The 23095-nt window shown below is 33.3% G+C and overlaps 2 protein-coding genes across 2 annotated transcripts; one reads left to right on the top strand and one right to left on the bottom strand.

The window, feature by feature from the left end:
* Window positions 1–15948: 15948 nt before the first annotated feature.
* Window positions 15949–17985, top strand: LOC146147941 (protein SMIM7 homolog). Its single transcript, XM_083386985.1, has 5 exons — window positions 15949–16056; window positions 16295–16336; window positions 16638–16687; window positions 17136–17226; window positions 17296–17985. Exons 1-5 carry the CDS (start codon window positions 16031–16033, stop codon window positions 17309–17311), a joined length of 225 nt encoding a protein of 74 aa, XP_083243111.1. The 5' UTR covers window positions 15949–16030; the 3' UTR covers window positions 17312–17985.
* On the bottom strand, window positions 16538–17991 carry LOC146147942 (succinate dehydrogenase assembly factor 4, mitochondrial-like). Its single transcript, XM_083386984.1, has 2 exons — window positions 17717–17991; window positions 16538–17646 (listed from the first exon to the last, which is right to left on the bottom strand). Exons 1-2 carry the CDS (start codon window positions 17916–17918, stop codon window positions 17537–17539), a joined length of 312 nt encoding a protein of 103 aa, XP_083243110.1. The 5' UTR covers window positions 17919–17991; the 3' UTR covers window positions 16538–17536.
* Window positions 17992–23095: the final 5104 nt, after the last annotated feature.

Here is a 23095-nt window from a genome sequence, read left to right on the forward strand (position 1 = left end):
GGTGACCTGATGCAACTAAGGTCAAAACTGCACCCGCCAATATAATTTGTTGAAAAACTGCTATTATGCTATTATATTCATTTTCAAGGGTTGAAGGTCTAGTCCAGTGTTTCTTAACCTTTTGACTTGGTGGCACACCTATATGAAAACGTGGCGGCGCACCTTGTGAGCGAAGCGAGCGAGAATTTTTTTAGGTGTACCCGGTATTTCTTTTACTGCAATTTTTCAAATATTGTTTAATAGTTGCATATCTTTAAAGGGACTCCAGTGTTTAAGACTGAAAACGCCGGGCGCACCGGTTGAGAAACGCTGGTCTAGTCTGTTAAAAATAATTGTGGGTGCACTTGTCATACTTTTCATGATGGACTCTTGTGCTATAATATAGTTTAACACAGCTACTGGAAATACACCCAACCATACACAACAATCATATTGCAATACTTGCGAGACATGTTCTTGCTGCACTGTGAACTGTATTTATTAAAAGCAGAGCTATGCTGAATTTTTTAAATTTACATATTTTCAAGAACCTGACTATCGCTACACTGACAATATGCACTTTAAAACACTGAGGCAGTTTCTTCCGTTTTGATCTTTTTTGTGTTGGCTCATGGACTGCCTCCTTAAACGACTCTTGATAACTTTCACATTCACTGTAATGTTTTAAAAAATGGTGTGCTTACACTGTAATGTTTAAAAAAAATGGTGTGCTTGTAATGTTTTAAAAAATGGTGTGCTTAGGAGTATTTTTTTACTTTTGCTCATTGTAGCATCATAGTGCCACCGTGCTATACATCCCCCAAAATCTATACTGCATTAAACTGTTTATGCCCCAAATGCTGTGCATACTATCGTATGTTGAGCTGTGTGACTTATAAATGCTACAAAGTAAATTTTTATTAAATGAAACTATAAACTTTTTGCACTAAACGTCTAATTATTAGTATTAAGTGTTTTATGACAAAAACTCTGTGATATAATTCGCTTCATGTGCTGGGCCTTTAAAAGCTCTTGAAAGAGCATTTTGGGCAGCGACAAAAAAGTTTGTAGGCCACTGCTTAAAGAACATTGTACCCAAGTTGGAAAGTTTGCCTTATCTTATGCAGTTGCACTTTGTGCATTTTATGGAAATTTACTGTGGAATCAGATTAACTCCACAATCACAATATAAAACCCCTAGTACAGTTTTCAGTTGAACTTTATCTAAACTAGACAAATTGCACTTGTAAGGTTATTACAGCCTATTCTGTTCTCCAGGACAGGTGCACACCCAAATTAGTAATTTATAGAAAAAGATTTAGTTGTGGTTGGATTCAGAACTTTAATAAACATTAAACCAGGGGTGTCCAACTCAAACATGCCAAATTTTTATCTTATAACTTCTTCCCGTGCCAAAGCGTGCCAATTTTTATCTTATAACTTCTTCCCGTGCCAAAGTATCGTAACCGAACCAATTCTTTTTAATCATAAAAGCGTTTTTTTACCAATAATCAGAACGTTTATTTAAACTTGAAAATAACTATCTAGTAGAAAGGCGCATCCCTACATCAAAGTGTCTCTTGGTGAGCTGACTTTTGTTTCTTTACACCAAGCTATATAATATTATGTGAATGCTAGCCTCCACACAGTATAATGTTACTATATCAAAAGTAATTGTTGGTTGTCGTGATTGCCGCGATTGTTTTATATTGTGAACAAACAATGGCAATTGGTTGTATAACAAACTTAATATTTTCTGAAAATTGGTTCTATAACAAATTGAGCTTTTTTGTCAATTGGCTAAATAACAATTTTAGTGTTTTTTGGGCAGGGCTGGCGTGCCATTTTTTATTAGGTCACGTGCCACATTTGGCCTGAGTGCCGCTTGCTGGACACCCCTGCATTAAACCTTGGCCCAACTGAAAATTTGATGCCACTCACCTGAGGTCTTGACCAAATGTGCCATGAAATGCTGACTGAAAACAACACATTTAACGGTTACTAATACTAGCAATTTAGTAGAGTCAGAGCTTTATTATTCATGATATACTTTTAAAAAGGCAATACAGCATTCAACCGCAAAACTATTTGCTAACATTTATATTAATATCATGAAATTAAAACAAATATTCAACATTATAAACAACTGACATTTCAAAAAGTTGTATAAATTGTAGTCCATAACTACCAACAAAAAATATCATAACAGAAACACCTGGTTGTTGCCCAAACTTAATTTTTTGTTTATTTAATGAGTGCGGTGCAACACAATGAGCTCTTTACAAAGGAGGGGAACTGTTGTATTGTATTTAAGTTTTGCTACAACTGATCTGGTTAATCAGCTGAATATGATGCTGAAAAGAACATGTTACTATTTGCCATTAATATCTTATTATCACTGGGTAAAGTAACCTTTGTTAACCTCGAGTAACCCCACGCAAATATTATTATTAGGCGAAGGTTAACAGCAAATAATTAGAAAAACGCTGGTGTCGCAGTACATGGCTACCTTTATAGCAAGTACAGTAATTGTTTCGCCACTGCTACAGACCTTTATTCAAACTTGCCACTTGCGTATGTACAATTAGGAGCAACTCTTTGCACTCCAAACTCAACCTATTCTTCAAGCTAAAAACTATATTGGTTCCAACCATCAAATACAGCAAAATTAGATACAATATAAGCTTAAAGATTCTCTATTAAATATTGAATATCCCTATGTTTAACCCACTCTTCAGCTAAGCATAATGGGTGCAACAAATTCAGTCTGCAATTTCATTAATATTTTAAATTGCGTATGTACAATTGAGGCAATTTTTTGCTGTAAAACTTGAACTATATTGGTTTCAACAATCCAAAACAGCGAAATTAGATGCAATATAAATTTGGATTTGAATCTTAAGATCCTTTATTAAATATTGAATATCCCTTTGTTTAACCAACTGTTCAGATAATCGTAATAGGTGCAACAAATGTCCATCAGCAATTTCATTAATATTTTAAATATACTAAAATTAAACAAATTATTATAAGAATGATTAGTATTTGATTACATTCCATAGGATTTAATACATTTTTTGGTATTAGTTATATGTAGGGCGATTACTTTTTGATAAAATGTCCATTACAAATCAGTTATTTTTTCGGGTTTACAGATCTCTTTAATGCATAGGTGATATTTTAGTTATATCTAAATAACAAACAGCTATGAAAATGCCTCAGAAAAACAAGACGCTGGTTATTTTAGAAAAATGTTGTTGGAAATATCTCTTATTGCAAGACAGAATCACAATTAGGTTTAATGTTACTTTATACCACTGGATTCTAAATAAAAAATTATATGTAATTTTTTGTACTGACAATATTTAAGACTACTAAATTATTTTCCCTGGATTTTTACACATTATCAGCAAAGATGTACAGTGTACTTTATACTTATTTCTTATCGATAGATAACTTTAAGTATTTCAACCAGCACTTCTGCTAAACTATGTATTGTCCTTCAAACTTCATGAGCATTTTGAGGCATTTTGCTAATAAAGTGTATCTGTACTGGTACAACATTCTCGATTACTAGATAATATAGGTATTTTGGAGTTCTAACAACCTGTTTATATTTGTGTCATTAATTGGAAAATACCAATCAAATTTTAACTACACTTCTGTTTTAATTTATACATATTTTTAATAAACAAATCCTATTAGAATGTTGACTAAAAAAAACAACATGACTAGGCATTTGTTTAAAGAATTGCTTTGCCTGTATTAAAATTGGGGTTTGAAGGCATAGATTTAAACAAAAAAATCAGCTTCCAGACATTTTGTTAGATAACAGGAATCCTAGTTCATTTTTTTAGCTTTAGGAAAAATTAATTACAAATTGGTTACTTGCTTAAATCCTATAGATGACATGTGGAACAGTTTAACATTAGTTTTTTAATCAGGATTGTTTTTTTTTAATTTTTTTTTAGATTTCAGCAATAGTCTATTAAAATGTACAGTTGCTTTTCTCTGAAAAGAATGATACCAAATGATGAACATGCTATTATTATACTACATGTTATAAAAAAACAGATGAGATGAATATTGAGGATACATCATTGTAAAAGAATTGATTGATCAATATAAACAGGTATTTTAAAATTAAAATGACAAATTTCATATTTCATAAAACAGGGAATTTCAGTGTTGACTAAAATAAAGCAAATGGTATTTTCAAACTACCTATTCTGTTTATAAATTTACATATACATTCAATGGGTATCTTACAGTCCTACAGTTTGTTGTAACTTAGTAACGGTAAGAGGGATTTTGCTACGACTAGCACTTGAACTATTTATTTTACAGTTTTAGTCAGATATTGAAACCTTTGCACACTATATACTTTGATATTTACTGTCAGATATTAACAACTTATGTATATATATACACAGAGCTACTTTCCAAAGTCAACTACACAAAGACAACTGCTTGTAAGTTAAACACAACAGGATTTTCAACAGACTAATGTTGCTTGATTAAAGATTTACTCAAACGTTCCAAGAATGCTACATAGTTCTCTATGGGCTTTGATTTTGTTTAAAGCCAACTACAACCTCTAGTTTGTGTTCCAAACTCATTGGCCAATTTGTTAAAAAAACTAATTTGTTTAAAACCGCCATAATTTGTCACTCCTATTACAAGTGCAAGTATGTTTAGTTATGCGTTTGTTTTTATACATTGTTTTTCATTTTTGCTACATGACGTTAATTAATTAAAATTTCCAATAGTGCATGATGTTTTTAAGGGGTTAAATAGCAATTGTACGAATTCGTTAACGGTTTGTTAAGTTGAACAAAGGTTAACCACCACTTATTTACCCCGATATCCCTATTCCAAACGACACTTTAACCTAACCCTTAGTTTGATAAACAAACAGACCAGTGCCCAATCGTTCCATTGCTCTCTAAGCTAAATATTTTGATGTTTTGATTTCAATGTAAGGGTATTCCGGTTGGCCACGGTCTACTCCGTCGTAGGATTACATTTGGGTTTCATAAAAACGTTATTTTATTGCTATTTTGCGCTAATGGTGCTTATTCTCGTTACGCTTTTCTATTACGCTGTGTAATAATAAGCTCATCTGTCATTGGTATATGTTTTTCTACTTAGATTTGTGACTCTTACTCACTAATTGGCTCACACTTTTGTTAAGAATTGCAACTTTCTTTTCGTCAATTTAGAACAAACTACTATGCCATGTAAAAAGTATCTGTTTTGTGTTGCTTTTGGGTAATATTGTTTATTTTTTCCGTATTTGTCTGTGTTTTTAACGTTCTACTCTGAAATGGTAAGAAACAGTTATCAATGTAGGGCGGCCTTCTTTTTAACATTGTTTTGAATATGCTTCTGTGCAAAAAAACAAATACTTTTGACCGTAGTCATTAACTTGATCGATTAATATTGTCATAAATCGTCATCTCCTGCGTAGTATAACTTGCCAAGAGTAAAATTTGATTGTGCCTAATAATATGAAATAAACAAAACAGTTGTTAATAAAATACAATTTTAATGCTGTTACCAAGGTATTTAGAAATGTAGTGCTAGTTAAATCAAGAAAACTATTACGTGGTAAATAACGTGTTATTACAAAATATTACTAAATAACGTGTTATTACAAAAAAACTAAAATTTAAGTGCACTTTATCATAGAAATACATTGTTGAGGAAAAAACAGCTCCATGTTGTGTAGTGTAGTGATCTTGTGACCTTGTGGGCAACAATTAAGTTGTGCGAGCCAAGTTTAAAAACGACTTCGATAACTTATTGTTATCTAATTCACTTTTAATAAAAGCAAATAATTCAGTGTAAAGCAGGTTTAGTCACGTTCTTTTAAAATATAGTGTTAAAAATTTAACATATCACATATTTTTTCCGCTTTTGTTTAACGTACACGATGGAAAAATTTCATCACTCTACATCTATGCCTATTAATTTGGATATTTGCACTGGTGTTTTACCAATTTTTATTAAGAATGGTTTAATCTTGTTTTGAAACAAATCCGGTCAGCTGGGTTGTGGTGTTTCAGTGCAGACGACGTTTAATTCGCCTTTGCAAATTGTACAAACGACCTTGTTATTGCGGTGAATTCTATCGCCACCTTGCGGATTACATAATTCTGCGATTTCGTCAATTTATATAAAATATTTTAGTGGAATTTTATGCCTAAGCTCCAACAGATATAATTAGGACAGATGTACAACGTCCTAAAATATCGAAGTTTTTATCGATTAGGCCTAAATTTTACCTCAAAAATATTCTAAGGTTCCGTTTTATAACAAAAAATATTGTAAGGTTTTATAACAACAGGAGCCTAAAATGTATAGCTCTGCTGTATTGCTTGGTTTATCTCGACATTTTTTTTAAATAAGATAATCTAAGTGTTACATTAGTGGAAAAAATGATTGAGATGAACTATCACAAGAGATACAAACATTTTGAGACCGAGATAAACACTTAATTAGTATTAACGTGTTCGCTTTACAATGGACATATAATATTTTAATCTCAATATCCATTTCTTGAATCGTGATACAGATTGTAAGTTTAGTTTATTGCATTAAAAACGGCCCGAACAATTAAGGTCATTTCATTTGATTCACTATTAAAGGGTTGAATATTTACTTCGCAAACGTGACAAACATTTAAAAATCGACGCATTGTTTTCACGATCGAAATATAGATTCCGAGTTTAAATCATTTACTTCCGAAACGAGAGGAACATTTCAATATCGACATTGATCGGAAAACAGATTTCGTGTTTGACTCATTTCCTTTGGAAAGTAGATGGATATTTCAAGATCGACACTAATCGGAATATAAGCTTCGATATCGACTTAGTAACTTCGCAATCAAAATACAGATTTCGGGTTTGACTTATTTCCTTTGGAAACTAGATGGACATTTCAAGATCGACACTGATCGGAATATAAGTTTTGATATCGACTTAGTAACTTCGCGATCAAAATACAGATTTCGTGTTTGACTTATTTACTTCCGAAATGAGACTAACATTTCAAGATCGACACTGATCGGAATATAAGTTTTGATATCCACCTATTAACTTCATAATCGAAATACAGATTTCGTGTTTGACTTATTTCCTTCAGAAACTTGATGGACATTTCAAGATCGACACTGATCGGAATATAAGTTTTGATATCGACTTAGTAACTTCGCGATCAAAATACAGATTTCGTGTTTGACTCATTTCCTTTGGAAAGTAGATGGATATTTCAAGATCGACACTGATCGGAATATAAGCTTCGATATCCACCTATTAACTTCATAATCGAAATACAGATTTCGTGTTTGACTTATTTACTTCAGAAACTTGATGGATATTTCAAGATCGACACTGATCGGAATATAAGCTTCGATATCCACCTATTAACTTCATAATCGAAATACAGATTTCGTGTTTGACTTATTTCCTTCAGAAACTTGATGGACATTTCAAGATCGACACTGATCGGAATATAAGTTTTGATATCGACTTAGTAACTTCGCGATCAAAATACAGATTTCGTGTTTGACTCATTTCCTTTGGAAAGTAGATGGATATTTCAAGATCGACACTGATCGGAATATAAGCTTCGATATCCACCTATTAACTTCATAATCGAAATACAGATTTCGTGTTTGACTTATTTACTTCAGAAACTTGATGGACATTTCAAGATCGACACTGATCGGAATATAAGTTTTGATATCGACTTAGTAACTTCGCGATCAAAATACAGATTTCGTGTTTGACTCATTTCCTTTGGAAAGTAGATGGATATTTCAAGATCGACACTGATCGGAATATAAGCTTCGATATCCACCTATTAACTTCATAATCGAAATACAGATTTCGTGTTTGACTTATTTACTTCAGAAACTTGATGGACATTTCAAGATCGACACTGATCGGAATATAAGTTTTGATATCGACTTAGTAACTTCGCGATCAAAATACAGATTTCGTGTTTGACTCATTTCCTTTGGAAAGCTCGGAATCTATATTTTGATCATAAAAATAATGCGTCGATTTTCAAATACGTTAATACTAATTTAGTGTTTATCTCGGTCTCAAAATGTTTGTATCTCTTGTGAAAGTTCATCTCAATCATTTTTCTCACTGTTGTACCACTAAGATTATCTTATTTAAAAAAAATGTCGAGATAACCCAAGTAATACAGCAGAGCTATGCATTTTAGGTTCCTGTTGTTATAAAACCTTACAATATTTACTGAGGTAAAATTTAGGCCTTATCGATAAAAATTTTGATATTTTAGCACGTTGTACATCTGTCTTAATTATATCTGTCGAGGCTTAGGCATAAAATTCGATTTAAACATTTTATATAAATTGACAAAATCACAGAATTATGTAATCCGCAAGGTTGCGATAGAATTCACCGCAATAACAAGGTCGTTTGTACAATTTGCGAGGGCGTATTAAACGTCGTCTGCACTGAAACACTACAACACAGCTGACCAAGCATACGACGGATTTATTTTAAAGCAAGATTAAACCATTCTTAATAAAAATTGGTAAAACACCAACACAAATATGTAAGGAATAAGCATAGATGCAGATAGATAAAATTTTTCCGTCGTGCACGTTACACAAAAGCGGAAAAAAACATGTGATTTGTTACATTTTTACCTTCTATTTCAAAATAACGTAACTAAACCTGCTTTACACTAAATTCTTTGCTTTTCTTAAAAGTATATTAGATAACAATAAGTTATCCAAGTCGTTTTTAAACTTGGCTCGCAAAACTTAATTGTTGCCCGCAAGGTCACTTGATTACTACATAACACAACAGCTGTATTTTCCTCAACATTGTATTCCTATGATAAAATGCACTCAAGTTTTAGTTTTTGAAGACTTGACATTTTAGCGTTTTAGTCAAAAATACCAGACTTTTTTATTTAAGAACATTCTTGAAATATTTTTTTGTAATACCACGTTATTTACCACGTAATGGTTTTCTTGATTTGACTGGGACTACATTTCTAAATGACTTGTTAACAGCATTAAAATCGCCTTTCATTAACAACTGTTTTGTTTATTTCATATTATTAAGCACAATCAAATTTTACTCTTGGCACGTTATACGACAAGAGATGACGATTTATGACAATATTAATCGATCAAGTTAGTGAATAACTTGAAAAGTATTTGTTTTTTTACACGGAAGCATATTCAAAATGACGTTTAAAATGAAGGCCGCCCCAAATTGATAACCGTTTCAGAGTAAAACGTTACAAAACAGATTAATACGGAAAAAAATAAACAATATCACCCAAAAGCAACACAAAACAGATACTTTTTACATGGCATAGTAGTTTGTTCTAAATTGTCAATGAGAAAGTTGCAATTCTTAACAAAAGTGTGAGCCAATTAGTGAGTAAGAGACACAAATCGAAGAAGAAATACATATGGCAGTTAAGCTTATTCCACAGCGTAATAGAAAAGCAAGAACAAGCACCATTAGCCCAAAAATAGCAATAAAAAGAGTTTTTATGAAGCCTAAATATAATCCAAAGACGGAGTAGACCGTGGCCAACCAAAATACCCTTACGTTGAAATCAAAACATCAAAATATTTAGCTTAGAGAGCAATGGGAAGATTGGGCACTGATCTGTTTGTTTATAAAATTATTAAGGGTTAGGTTAAGGGTTGGAATAGGGATGTCAATTTGGGTAAATAAGTGGTAGTTAAGCTTTGTTCAACTTAACAAACCGTTGACGAATTCGTACAATTGCTATTTAACCCCTTAAAAACATCATGCACTATTGAAAATATTAATTAATTAACGTCATGTAGCAAAAATGAAAAATAATGTACAAAAATAAACGCATAAACTAAACATACATGCACTTGTAATGCGAGTGACAAATTATTCCTTTTTTGAAACATATTAGTTTTTTAACAAATTAGTCTACGAGCTTGGAACACAAACTAGAGGTTGTAGTTGGCTTAAACAAAATCAAAGCCCATAGAGAACTATGTAGCATTCTTGAAACGCTTGAATAAATCTTTAATCAAGCAACATTAGTTTGCGAGAAAGCGTGTTGTGCTTAACTTGAAATTGGTTGTCTTTGTTAAGCTGACATTGGAATCCCTCAAGTTGCTCTGTACATACATATATACAGAAGTTGTTATTATCTGGCAGTAAATATTAAAGTATATGGTGGGCAAACTTCAACGTCAATATCGACTAAAACTGAAAAAGAAATAGTGAAAGTGCTATTGGTAGCAAAATCCCTCTTAACATTACTAAGTTACAACAAACTGTAGGATTGTAAGATACCCATTGAATGTATATGCAAATATATAAACCGAATAGGTAGTTAGAAAACATCATTAGCTTTATTTTAGGCATTATAATTTCAACACTGAAATCCACAGTTTTATGAAATATGAAACTTAGTCATTTTAATTTTAAACACCTGTTTGTATTGATTGATCAATTATTTTACAATGATGTATCCTCAATATTCATCTCATCTGGTTTATCATAACATGTAGCATAATAATATCATGTTTATCATTTGGTATCAGTTCTTCAGAGAAAAGCAACTTTACATTTTGATAGACTATTGCTGAATTCTAAAAAACAAATTAAAGAAAAACAATCCTGATTAAAAAACTAATGTTAAACTGTTCCACATGTCATCTATAGGATTTAAGCAAGTGACCAATTTGTAAGTAATTTTTCCTAAAGCTGAAAAAAGGAACTAGGATTCCTGTTATCTAACAAAATGTCTAGAAGCTGATTTTTTTGTTTAAATCTATTCCTTCAAACCCCAATTTTAACACAGGCAAAGCAATTCTTTAAACAAATGCCTAGTCATGTTGTTTTTTTAGTCAACATTCTAATAGGATTTGTTTATTAAAAATATGTAAAAATTAAAACAGAAGTGTAGTTAAAATTTGATTGGTATTTTCCAATTAATGACACAAATATAAACAGGTTGTTAGAACTCCAAAATACCAATATTATCTAGTAATCGAGAATGTTGTACCAGTACAGATACACTTTATTAGCAAAATGCCTTAAAATGCTCATGAAGTTTGAAGGGCAATATATAGTTTAGCAGAAGTGATGGTTGAAATACTTAAAAGTTATCTATCGATAAGACATAAGTATAAATTACACTGTACATCTTTGCTGATAATGTGTAAAAATCCAGGGAAAATAATTTAGTAGTCTCAAATAATGTCAGTACAAAAAATTACATATAATTTTTTATTTAGAATCCAGTGGTATAAAGTAACATTAAACCTAATTGTGATTCTGTCTTGCAATAAGAGATATTTCCAACAACATTTTTCTAAAATAACAAGAGTCTTGTTTTTCTGAGTCATTTTCATAGCTGTTTGTTATTTAGATATAACTAAAATATCACCTATGCATTAAAGAGATTTGTAAACCCGAAAAAATAACTGATTTGTATTGGACAGTTTATCAAAAAGTAATTAAAATATTAATGAAATTGTTGATGGACATTTGTTGCACCTATTACGATTATCTAAACAGTTGGTTAAACATAGGGATATTTAATATTTAATAAAGGGTCTTAAGATTCAAATCCAAATTTATATTGCATCTAATTTCTCTGTTTTGGATGTTCAAACCAATATAGTTCAAGTTTTACAGCAAAGAATTGCCTCAATTGTACATACGCAATTAAAAATATTAATGAAATTGCAGACTGAATTTGTTGCACCCATTATGCTTAGCTGAAGAGTGGGTTAAACATAGGGATATTCAATATTTAATAGAGAATCTTTAAGCTTATATTGTATCTAATTTTGCTGTATTTGATGGTTGGAACCAATATAGTTTTTAGCTTGAAGTATAGGTTGAGCTTGGAGTGCAAAGAGTTGCTCCTAATTGTACATACGCAAGTGGCAAGTTTGAATAAAGGTCTGTAGCAGTGGCGAAACAATTACTGTACTTGCTATAAAGGTAGCCATGTACTGCGACACCAGCGTTTTTCTAATTATTTGCTGTTAACCTTCGCCTAATAATAATATTTATGTGGGGTTACTCGAGGTTAACAAAGGTTACTTTACAGTGTATTTACCCAGTGATAATAAGATATTAATGGCAAATAGTAACATGTTATTTTCAGCATCATATTCAGCTGATTAACCAGATCAGTTGTAGCAAAACTTAAATACAATACAACAGTTCCCCCCCCCCCCCCCTTTGTAAAGAGCTCATTGTGCTGCACCGCACTCATTAAATAAACAAAAAATTAAGTTTGGGCAACAACCAGGTGTTTCTGTTATGATATTTTTTGTTGGTAGTTATGGTCTACAATTTATACAACTTTTTGAAATGTCAGTTGTTTATAATGTTGAATATTTGTTTTAATTTCATGATATTAATATAAATGTTAGCAAATAGTTTTGCGGTTGATTGCTGTATTGCCTTTTTAAAAGTATATCATGAATAATAAAGCTCTGACTCTACTAAATCGCTTTGCACTGCATAGTTATCACATGTGATTAAAATAAAATTGTAATGATACCAAGTTACATGTCGAAGACAGGATTGGCAAGGTAAAATAGTATTAGTAACCGTTAAATGTGTTGTTTTCAGTCAGCATTTCATGGCACATTTGGTCAAGACCTCAGGTGAGTGGCATCAAATTTTCAGTTGGGCCAAGGTTTAATGCAGGGGTGTCCAACAAGGTGCCACATTTGGCACGCGACCTAATAAAAAAACACGCAAGCCCTGCCCAAAAAACACTAAAATTGTTATTTAGCCAATTGACAAAAAAGCTCAATTTGTTATAGAGCCAATTTTCAGAAAATATTAAGTTTGTTATACAACCAATTGCCATTGTTTGTTCACAATATAAAACAATCGCGGCAATCACGACAACCAACAATTACTTTTGATATAGTAACATTATACTGTGTGGAGGCTAGCATTCACATATATTATATAGCTTGGTGTAAAGAAACAAAAGTCAGCTCACCGAGAGACACTTTGATGTAGGGCTGCGCCTTTCTACTAGATAGTTATTTTTCAAGTTTAAATAAACATTCTGATTATTGGTAAAAAAACGCTTTTATGATTAAAAAGAATTGGTTCGGTTACGATACTTTGGCACAGGAAGAAGTTATAAGATAAAAATTGGCACTCCGGCATGTTTGAGTTGGACACCCCTGGTTTAATGTTTATTATAGTTTGGAATCCAATCACAACTAAATCTTTTTCTATAATTTACTAATTTGGGTGTGCACCTGTCCTGGAGAACAGAATAGGCTGTAATAACCTTACAAATGCAATTTGTCTAGTTTAGATAAAGTTCAACTGAAAACTGTACTAGGGGTTTTATATTGTGATTGTGGAGTTAATCTGATTCCACAGTAAATTTCCATAAAATGCACAAAGTGCAACTGCATAAGATAAGGCAAACTTTCCAACTTGGGTACAATGTTCTTTAAGCAGTGGCCTACAAACTTTTTTGTCGCTGCCCAAAATGCTCTTTCAAGAGCTTTTAAAGGCCCAGCACATGAAGCGAATTATATCACAGAGTTTTTGTCATAAAACACTTAATACTAACAATTAGACGTTTAGTGCAAAAAGTTTATAGTTTCATTTAATAAAAATTTACTTTGTAGCATTTATAAGTCACACAGCTCAACATACGATAGTATGCACAGCATTTGGGGCATAAACAGTTTAATGCAGTATAGATTTTGGGGGATGTATAGCACGGTGGCACTATGATGCTACAATGAGCAAAAGTAAAAAAATACTCCTAAGCACACCATTTTTTAAAACACATTACAGTGAATGTGATAGTTATCAAAAGTCGTTTAAGGAGGCAGTCCATGAGCCAACACAAAAAAGATCAAAACTGAAGAAACTGCCTCAGTGTTTTAAAGTGCATATTGTCAGTGTAGCGATAGTCAGGTTATTGAAAATATGTAAATTTAAAAAATTCAGCATAGCTCTGCTTTTAATAAATACAGTTCACAGTGCAGCAAGAACATGTCTCGCAAGTATTGCAATATGATTGTTGTGTATGGTTGGGTGTATTTCCAGTAGCTGTGTTAAACTATATTATAGCACAAGAGTCCATCATGGAAAGTATGACAAGTGCACCCACAATTATTTTTAACAGACTAGACCAGCGTTTCTCAACCGGTGCGCCCGGCGCACTGGTGCGCCATGGAAGGCTGCCAGGTGCGCCGCAAACAAAAAGAAAAAATAATGTAGGTCCTATTATATAAAACATATTTTTTACTTTCCAATTAACTTAGCTCATTGACTTCACAAGGCTTTCAAGTGGAAAACTCAATAAGCCTACAAAGCAGCAATATCTAAATCATATAATTAATCTATAACAGGCTTTCATAGTTGGCCTATTAAGACCACCGAAAAAATAACGCCATATTCGCAGTAATAACCACGACAGAATAAGATCTAAAATAGTCTAGATAAGACCTAAACATGTCAAAATAAGTCCAAAATTAATCGGAATAAGACTTAAATGGACAAAATAACGTTTTCAGTCTTAAACACTGGAGTCCCTTTAAAGATATGCAACTATTAAACAATATTTGAAAAATTGCAGTAAGAGAAATACCGGGTACACCTAAAAAAATTCTCGCTCGCTTCGCTCACAAGGTGCGCCGCCACGTTTTCATACGTCTTTAGGTGTGCCACCAAGTCAAAAGGTTAAGAAACAATGGACTAGACCTTCAACCCTTGAAAATGAATATAATAGCATAATAGCAGTTTTTCAACAAATTATATTGGCGGGTGCAGTTTTGACCTTAGTTGCATCAGGTCATCCCAAATTTTCTGGCAGTGCAATCGCAAGATTTCATCAAAATCTGTCATATTTTCCATACGGGACAAGGGCGATGGCGGGTAAGCTAGTCAGTTGCTGACTTTGGTTCGGGGGAAAACGAAATATGCCAGGACAGTTTTAAACTAAGATTTGGTCTATTTACGCACAGCGCACAAGTTATAATTACAAATATGTTGGCTCGCTACATGTTTAGACCTGGGCAACTAGACAAGCCACAAAAAATGATTGCTTAAACGGCTGTGTTTCTTGATAAGTGATAGGTCCAGACTAGTGAAAACAGTTAAATACTAATAAAAATGTGACCGAATGTTAGCGGTAGTCGGGTCACAGACTCGTTCTGCAGGTATAGCGTTATTTGAGTAACAAAGCCCTTTACTATACGTTAGGCTGTCCAAAACGGTAGTAAAGACTAGTAAGCAACCATCTTCTATAGGGTAGATTGCGCCTAACATTTTCAACAATATATTATTGCTGCAATGCAATAACAGGGAAAGCTACTTGTACAGGCAGTGGCTCTGCAGGCTACATGACACCCTCAGGGCCGAATATAATACACTTTATCATGACTAAAACATAGCTGACAGGAAATGTTAACTGATCAGGTAATTACTTTTTGCCTTTTTTCATAATTTTTAAAACCGTGCTGACAGAAAGACAACTTTTTAAGCTGAATTGAAATTTTTTAGTGTTACGGTCGCTACAATGGGGAGTCCCCTTATACGAGAGTATAAGTTTTAAAAAAAATATTAAAAATTCTACATTTTCGTATTTCCTAGTTATTCGTAAACTAAATATATTTTTGCTGTTTTTATTCGTTATTACTTAAGTAGTTCATCTTTGCATCATTCTCGGGTGAAATCGTTACCTTTGTGTAATAAAAAAGCAAAATATTGCGTTTCTCTATAGCCGCTTGCCAGTAAATCACATTCACGAAGATTCGTGAGTGCTATGAACCGAGTGGAATAAGCTGTTGGCATAAAGCAGGCAAGTTTACCCACCAGTGGGTCAGTGGACATCCACGGGACTGCTTTAAGGCCGAAGAAGTGAAATTATAAGACGGCTTGAAGCGACCTAAACGAGTCGGATCGGGTGTTGCGTGTCAAATTACCAAGTTTAGGCTACTTATATTTGTCGTAACAAATTCGCTGCAGATCGCATTCTCCTATAATCTACAATGTTGTCAGATTTAATTTTATTTGGGTAAGTTTACACGGTGCGGTTTAATATTGTGATAATACTAGTCTCGGTTTACAGTTGTCTGAAAAATTCCTACAGAAGACTTGTTTTGCTTGGACCCTCAAATTGTCAATAAACACTATTTGTACTTTGTAGTTAAATAATTTTGATGTCCTTATCTACAATAAAATCATTACCGATAGACTTTATTTGAAACTTGTTTATTGTATGTTAATTTTCTAATCACTTTTATTTTTTTTAGTACACTTCTAGTTAATGCCGGAGCAGTTCTTAATTTTAGACTGTAAGTATTCTATTTTTTAAGCCAATTCAAATAAATAGTGCTAAAATTTTTTTTTAGACAAACTTATTTTTGCACAATTAATATAGATTTAAAGAAAGGGGGCATAAGAAAGATAAACCGGTGTGTTTTAGGACATTTGTATTATTATCAGGCATCAACAATATAACCTCAACTACAATAAAAAAGCCTTACCAAAATATATCGAACCAACACAAAATTGTATTGTAAAAGTGAAATTTCAGTTATGAAAAAGACAATCTGTTGACGATAATAATAATAACTCCAGTATTTATTCATCTAGGAATAAAAGCAAAGAACCAGGTTTCACAGCAGATGTAGAGCCAAGTACAGGTTAAAATTTGTTTACCAACTTTTTTATGTAAAACATATTTACAAATTTAACGAAATCATAACTGTTCATCAGGGTTCACCAAACTTTTTTCACAAATTGCAGGACAAACTGTAATCATCGCAATCACAGGCCGAATATCTATAAGAAATGAAGATCGCTAAAGGGGTATAAAATTTCCTGTTACACTTAATTTACTTGTTCAAACAACAAAAATATTAAAACTAAAAAAAATTAAACAGCTTTGAAAAAAGGCAGGACTTATTTGAATATTATAAAAATGACAAACATTTCTATTGATAAACTATTAATCATACAAAAACATGTTCAAACCAGATGGACCAACCTTATGGTCAGGATATGTCCATGTCGGGCTTACTTTGGTGACCCCTGCTGATTAATAACAGTTCTAGTTCCATACTTTATTCACAATAAATCACTTTTATTTAGGGGACAAAGTAAAGGAGTTCCTTAAAAATCTTCGCTACTTCAGACTTGTTATTGCTGTGTGGAATATTCTAATTATGTTTGGGATGATTGTGTAAGTGCTCTTTCAAGTTATTTATCCGTTTACGAAGTACCACTGTTAATGTTGTGTCATTTTGTTTAGGTTTTTTGGTTCTTGAGGAGATCTTCTAACTTGAAACTGTTGATTTTACTCCACTGCAAAACAACTAATACACATATAAAACTAGTCAATTCACCGCATATGTCAGTTATTTTTTCCATTTGCTTCGTGTTTGCAAACTGTATGAGAATGAGAACATGTCCTTAAATTGTTGAACATGACACAGTGACATAAAAAAAACACAAATATATTCTACAAAGGTAATTCAACTTTAATAAATTGCTTAAAAGTCGGTCACTCTTCCTTTTCTTTCCCAATCGCCGTATCTTGTCGGTTCAGGACCCCTTGGTCCACCTTTTTCGCCAGTTTCAGGATTAATGTCATCAGGAAATGCTGCAATAATTATAGCAAATGTTGTCGACAACTTGAGTAAAAAAACATTTCAGATAATGATTGCACTTACGCTCAAATATATTTGAACCATGGTATGGTTTCTGTGGTGCTTCCTCGTCTAATTTTCCTGTTGGTGTGTGTGGCTTTTTAGGAGGCGCCTGTGTTTCTTTAGTTTGTTGTCTCGCAGTTAAACAAAGAGTCCTGCTCAATGACTGCATCTTGTGTTTACCAGAAAGCAGTGCTTGTGGGATTCTTGATGTGCAACAAGACATTTGTATTTTGTACAATGATAATTTTTTAGAAAACCTAGAATAACTAATAAATTGGTTTTATAACCAACTTCAAGTTCTTTGCAAGTTATGTAAAATTCGCAAGTAAGTAGCTCATAAACACTACTAAATATCTTGACAGGCTAGCCATTTATTTAAGTGGCAATCTTTTTATTTTCAATAGGTTTAATTTGCAACATTGTGACATAACATAGAGTTAATGGTATACTTTGGACTTTATCATACAACACAATGCACATGTTGTGCCCAACTGTTTCAAAGTAGGCTACAGCTCATAAAGTCTTAAATTTTAGGACCAGTTGTATGTGAAAAACTTTAATAAAACTATGTATAACACGTATGATATCAAAGAGACAGCAGCAAATCGCTCATTGAATGGAAGTTTCCATTCTTTGCTTTTAAGTTGCATACTATTGTCATATTTGCATTTTGGGTTGATTTTAATGTTTGAAGGTCCACCGGTCCGCAAAATTTGTTTTGAAATTTTTCCGGTCCATAAGATAAAAAGGTTGAGAACCACTGGTCTAAAATATTAACTAAGCATTTTTAATAGTGTTGCATAAAGCCCCTAAAAATAAATGTTGTGTTCCAACAGTAATCAGTAACACATCAAAAACAAATGACGAACAATGCCAAAACACTTGCAGTACTTTATATTAAACTGCATTGTTTAAATCAATGTATTCCTAATAGCTCATTTGTCAAAATTGTATTTTTTTTCAGTCATAAAATAGCCACCTTGGTGATAACGAACATAGTTAACTTACTATCTGTTATGGTAGTTACTTTTAGAATACATATGAAGCAATGAAAGGAACAGAATAGAGATAAGCCTTATATAGATTCAGTGATTTTATGAAGTATCTGCTTTATTATTAATTTATGGAAATTTGATTAGTTGCGGAGTTAAAACACTTGGGTCTTCAGCTACTTACTTCGACCCCAATCCTGACTTTATATACTAGATTATAAAACACAACTTTAGCAGCATAATACAAATTTCCTAAACCCGCTGCGGAAAAAAACTTTTTATCACTTTTCAACTAGACAAGAAAAAAATTTTGAATCAGAGAAGGGGCAATGTTTGCTTATGTAGGCCAGACTGCATTTTATGCGGGGATCTCCCCTGTGCAGCACATATTTCTGCACTAATTATAGGCTTTTGGCGCTGGTCGAGAATCCGGCGCTCTTTCACTATTGTACGTAAAAATTAATAAAAAAAAAAATTTCTTCAAATGCCGCATACCACAACACATATTACTTGGGGTTGGGTTAGGGTTAGCGTTTGGTTGAGGGTGGGTCAAGTTATTAATAATAATAAACATAATATTACTTGACTCACCCAAACGCTAACCCGCACCCTTAACCCAAACAATATGCGTTGTGGTATGCGGTATTATTATATGGGCCGAAAATTTATTTTCGGGACATATCTTGTTTTTGCCGTTATTATATGGGCCGAAAATTTATTTTCGGGACATATCTTGTTTTTGCCGTTATTATATGGGCCGAAAATTTATTTTCGGGACATATCTTGTTCTTTTTTGGTTTCCTATGGTTTTCTATGGTATGTTTCAGACCGACTTTTGTCCGAAGCTTTATAGAAAAAGTACACATCGCAGAACTTTCAAATTTTCAGACATGGCGTAAAGTGGTATGTAGGTGCTTTGTAAAAGTTTATGAGGCTGCACCCCCAGGGGCCTTTGCTTGGGGGGTAAAAACCTGAAATATTGCGTTTTAGCTCTTTGTAGCTAACGACTGCCATCTAGCAGCAGAAAAACTTTCATACAGAATTCGTTCATATTCGCTTGCTTTGTCCAGCTTGTGAAGTGACGAAGCGACTCACCGCCTGCTGCGCTTTATTGTCCCGCGCGTGAGACTTTCATTGTGCGAAGTTGCACGTCCAACTGGGCTCGTGCGACTTGCATTTTAAAACGAGGCTTCTCTTTAGTAAAATTACTTAATGCTGTTAAGAAACAACTTATTTTACCGCCGCAAATTTAAATGCGAAATCTGGTGGCAACTCTAATCCAACATATCAACACCAGGCCTACACAACTTAAAATTGTGTGTTGATATGTTGGATTGGAGTAACATACTATACAGTAGAGATATTCAAAGCAGAATATCGGCGAATCATTTATAATGCTTGCTTTCAATGCGGCGTTAGTTTTTTTTCGGGCGACCAATTACTTCGCGATAATCTTCGCCTAATAATTAAGTGTCAATACCGCCGCAAGTTTAAATGCGAAATCTTAAGGCAGTCTACGCCTCTCTGTTAGCACCTGTCGTGCATCTTGCTCCAACCAGCATACTACCAACATCACGCCTAAACATCTAGCAAAACTTTCGATTTAATAGTTTGCGTATTGAGAACATAATAGTGTTTTTCATATTGTTTAAAACTACAGATTTAAAGCCTGTTTTAACAGTGATTGCTCGGCCCAAGCCATGGTAAAAATTTACCGAGTAAAAGTTTGCAAAAGTATAGCAAACCATAGGCGTTAAACCATTTTTAGTCTTTAAGAGAATAATAATATTTGCTTTTCAAACACGTAAGCTGGTCAAAATTTAATAAAATGACCATACGCATTATCTACGTAAATTCTATTTATCAAATATATGTTTCGATCATTCCCCAAATTCTACGCCATATATGAACCCCTTTCGCATCAAAGGCATAAGTTAAGTGGGGAAGTTTTCGGCCCATATCTGTTTTTGCTTGCAGAAACAAGTTAAGGAAAATAAAAAACAAAATATATAATATAAAGTACACAATACAAAATATTAAAAAAATAATAATAAATAAAATAAAATAAAAAAAATAAAATAAAGTAAAAATTGAAAATAAACACTAAGCCCTGAAAATATACCCCCTGACAAAATAAACAACCACCGCACCCCCGCTATGGCATGTTTCAGACCGATTTTTGTCCAGAGCATTATAGAAAAAGTGAACATCGTAGAACTTTCAAATTTTCAGACATGGCGTACGTAGAGTGGTATGAAGGTGTTGTGTAGAGGTTTATGAGGCTGCACCCCTAGGCACCTCCAATTGGGGGACAAAAAACAAAAGTGTTATGTCATCGTTTTAGTTCATAACAGCTATCTACTACTATCTAGCGGCAGAAAAACTTCAATACAGAATGCTTTCATATCACTTGCTTTATTCAGCTCGCGTCGCGACGAGGCGGCTGCTGGTATCCCTGCTGCGCCCTATTGTCCCGCGCGTGCAACATTTGTGTTGGAAGTGGCTTGCCTAGTAAAACTATGCACATGCGACTTGCCTTTCATAAAGAGGCCTCTCTAAGTAAACAAACCTATTGCTCTTACAACACAAAATATTTTACCACCGCAAATTTAAATGCGAATCCTACAGGCAGTGTACACATCTCTGTTAGCACCTGTTGTAATTGTTGCACCATTCAAACATATCAACACCAGGTCTAAACAAATATAATTATACAAGGGCCGCAACAACAAAAAGCTTAAGTTTAACGCATTCTTAACGACGACGTTACAAAGCTACGTCATAACATGGCGTCATAAATAAATAAATCTTGCGTTTATTGGATTTAAATTGGCAAAACTTTCAATATAAAACGTGGCTTATTAGGCACATAAACGTGTTTGCATATTGCTCAAAACTACAGATTTAAACTCTGTTTCAACAGTGATTGCTCAGACCAAGGCATGGTAAAAATTTACACAGTAAAAGTTGGAAAAGGTATAGCAAACCATAGACGTTAAATCATTTAGAGAGAATGAAAATATTGACTTTTTAAACATGCTAGCTGACCAAAATGTGATAACATGGCCGGAAGCATTATCTACGTAAATTTGTATTGATCAAATGTATGTTTCGATCATTTGCCAAAATCTACGCCATATTTGAACCCCCTTCGCTTCAAAGCCATAAGTTATTATATTATTATACACAACTTATAATTGTGTGTAGATATGTTGGATTGGAGTAACATACAAAACAGGTGCAAATAGCAAATATTCTCCAAATACGATGTTTCCAATATTCTCCAAATCGTATTTCATCGTATTGTCGCGGTAATACACAAAGAGGTAAGGCCGTGAATAAAGTTTCACCCACCGTACAATTAACGGAGGGAAGCATTTCGAGTAGGGATGTTCAAGGCAGAATATCGGCGACACATTTATAATGCTTGCTTTCAATGCGGCGTCAGCATTTTTTCGGGCGACCAATTACTTCGCGATAAGCTTCGCCTAAGTGTCAAACAGGGTGTATTTACCGCCGCAAATTTAAATGCGAAATCTTGAGGCAGTCTACGCCTCTTTGTTAGCACCTGTTGTGCATCTTGCTCCAACCAGCATACCAACATCAGGCCTAAACATATCTAGCAAAACTTTCGATTTAATAGTTTGCGTATTAGGCACATAATAGTGTTTTTCATATTGTTTGAAACGACAGATTTAAAGCCTGTTTTAACAGTGATTGCTCGGACCAAGCTATGGTAAAAAATTACCTAGTAAAAGTTTGCAAAAGTATTGCAAACCATAGGCGTTAAACCATTTTTAGTTTTTAAGAGAATGATAATATTTGATTTTCAAACACGTAAGCTGGTCAAAATTTAATAAAATAGCCATATGCATTATCTAAGTAAATTCTATTTATCAAATATATGTTTCGATCATTCCCCAAATTCTACGCCATATTTGAACCCCTTTCGCATCAAAGGCATAAGCTAAGTGGGGAGGTTTTCGGCCCATATCTGTTTTTGCTTGCAGAAACAAGTTAAGGGAAATAAAAAACAAAATATATAATATAAAGTACACAATACAAAATATTAAAAAAAAAATTAAAAAAAAAAAAAAAAAAAAAATAAAGTAAAAATTGAAAATAAACACTAAGCCCTGAAAATATACCCCCTGACAAAATATACAACAACCGCACCCCCGTCTAGTTCTTTTTTGGTTTCCTATGGTTTCCTATGGTATGTTTCAGACCGATTTTTGTCCGAAGCTTTGTAGAAAAAGTAGACATCGTAGAACCTTCAAATTTTCAGACATGGCGTAGAGTGGTATATAGGTGCTTTGTAAAAGTTTATGAGGCTGCACACCCAGGGGCCTTTGCTTGGGGGGTAAAAACCTGAAATATTGCGTTTTAGCACTTTGTAGCTAACGAC

The sequence above is a fragment of the Ascidiella aspersa genome, chromosome 4 (genome assembly GCF_963924565.1).
Source record: "Ascidiella aspersa chromosome 4, kaAscAspe10.2, whole genome shotgun sequence".
NCBI lineage: Eukaryota > Metazoa > Chordata > Ascidiacea > Phlebobranchia > Ascidiidae > Ascidiella > Ascidiella aspersa.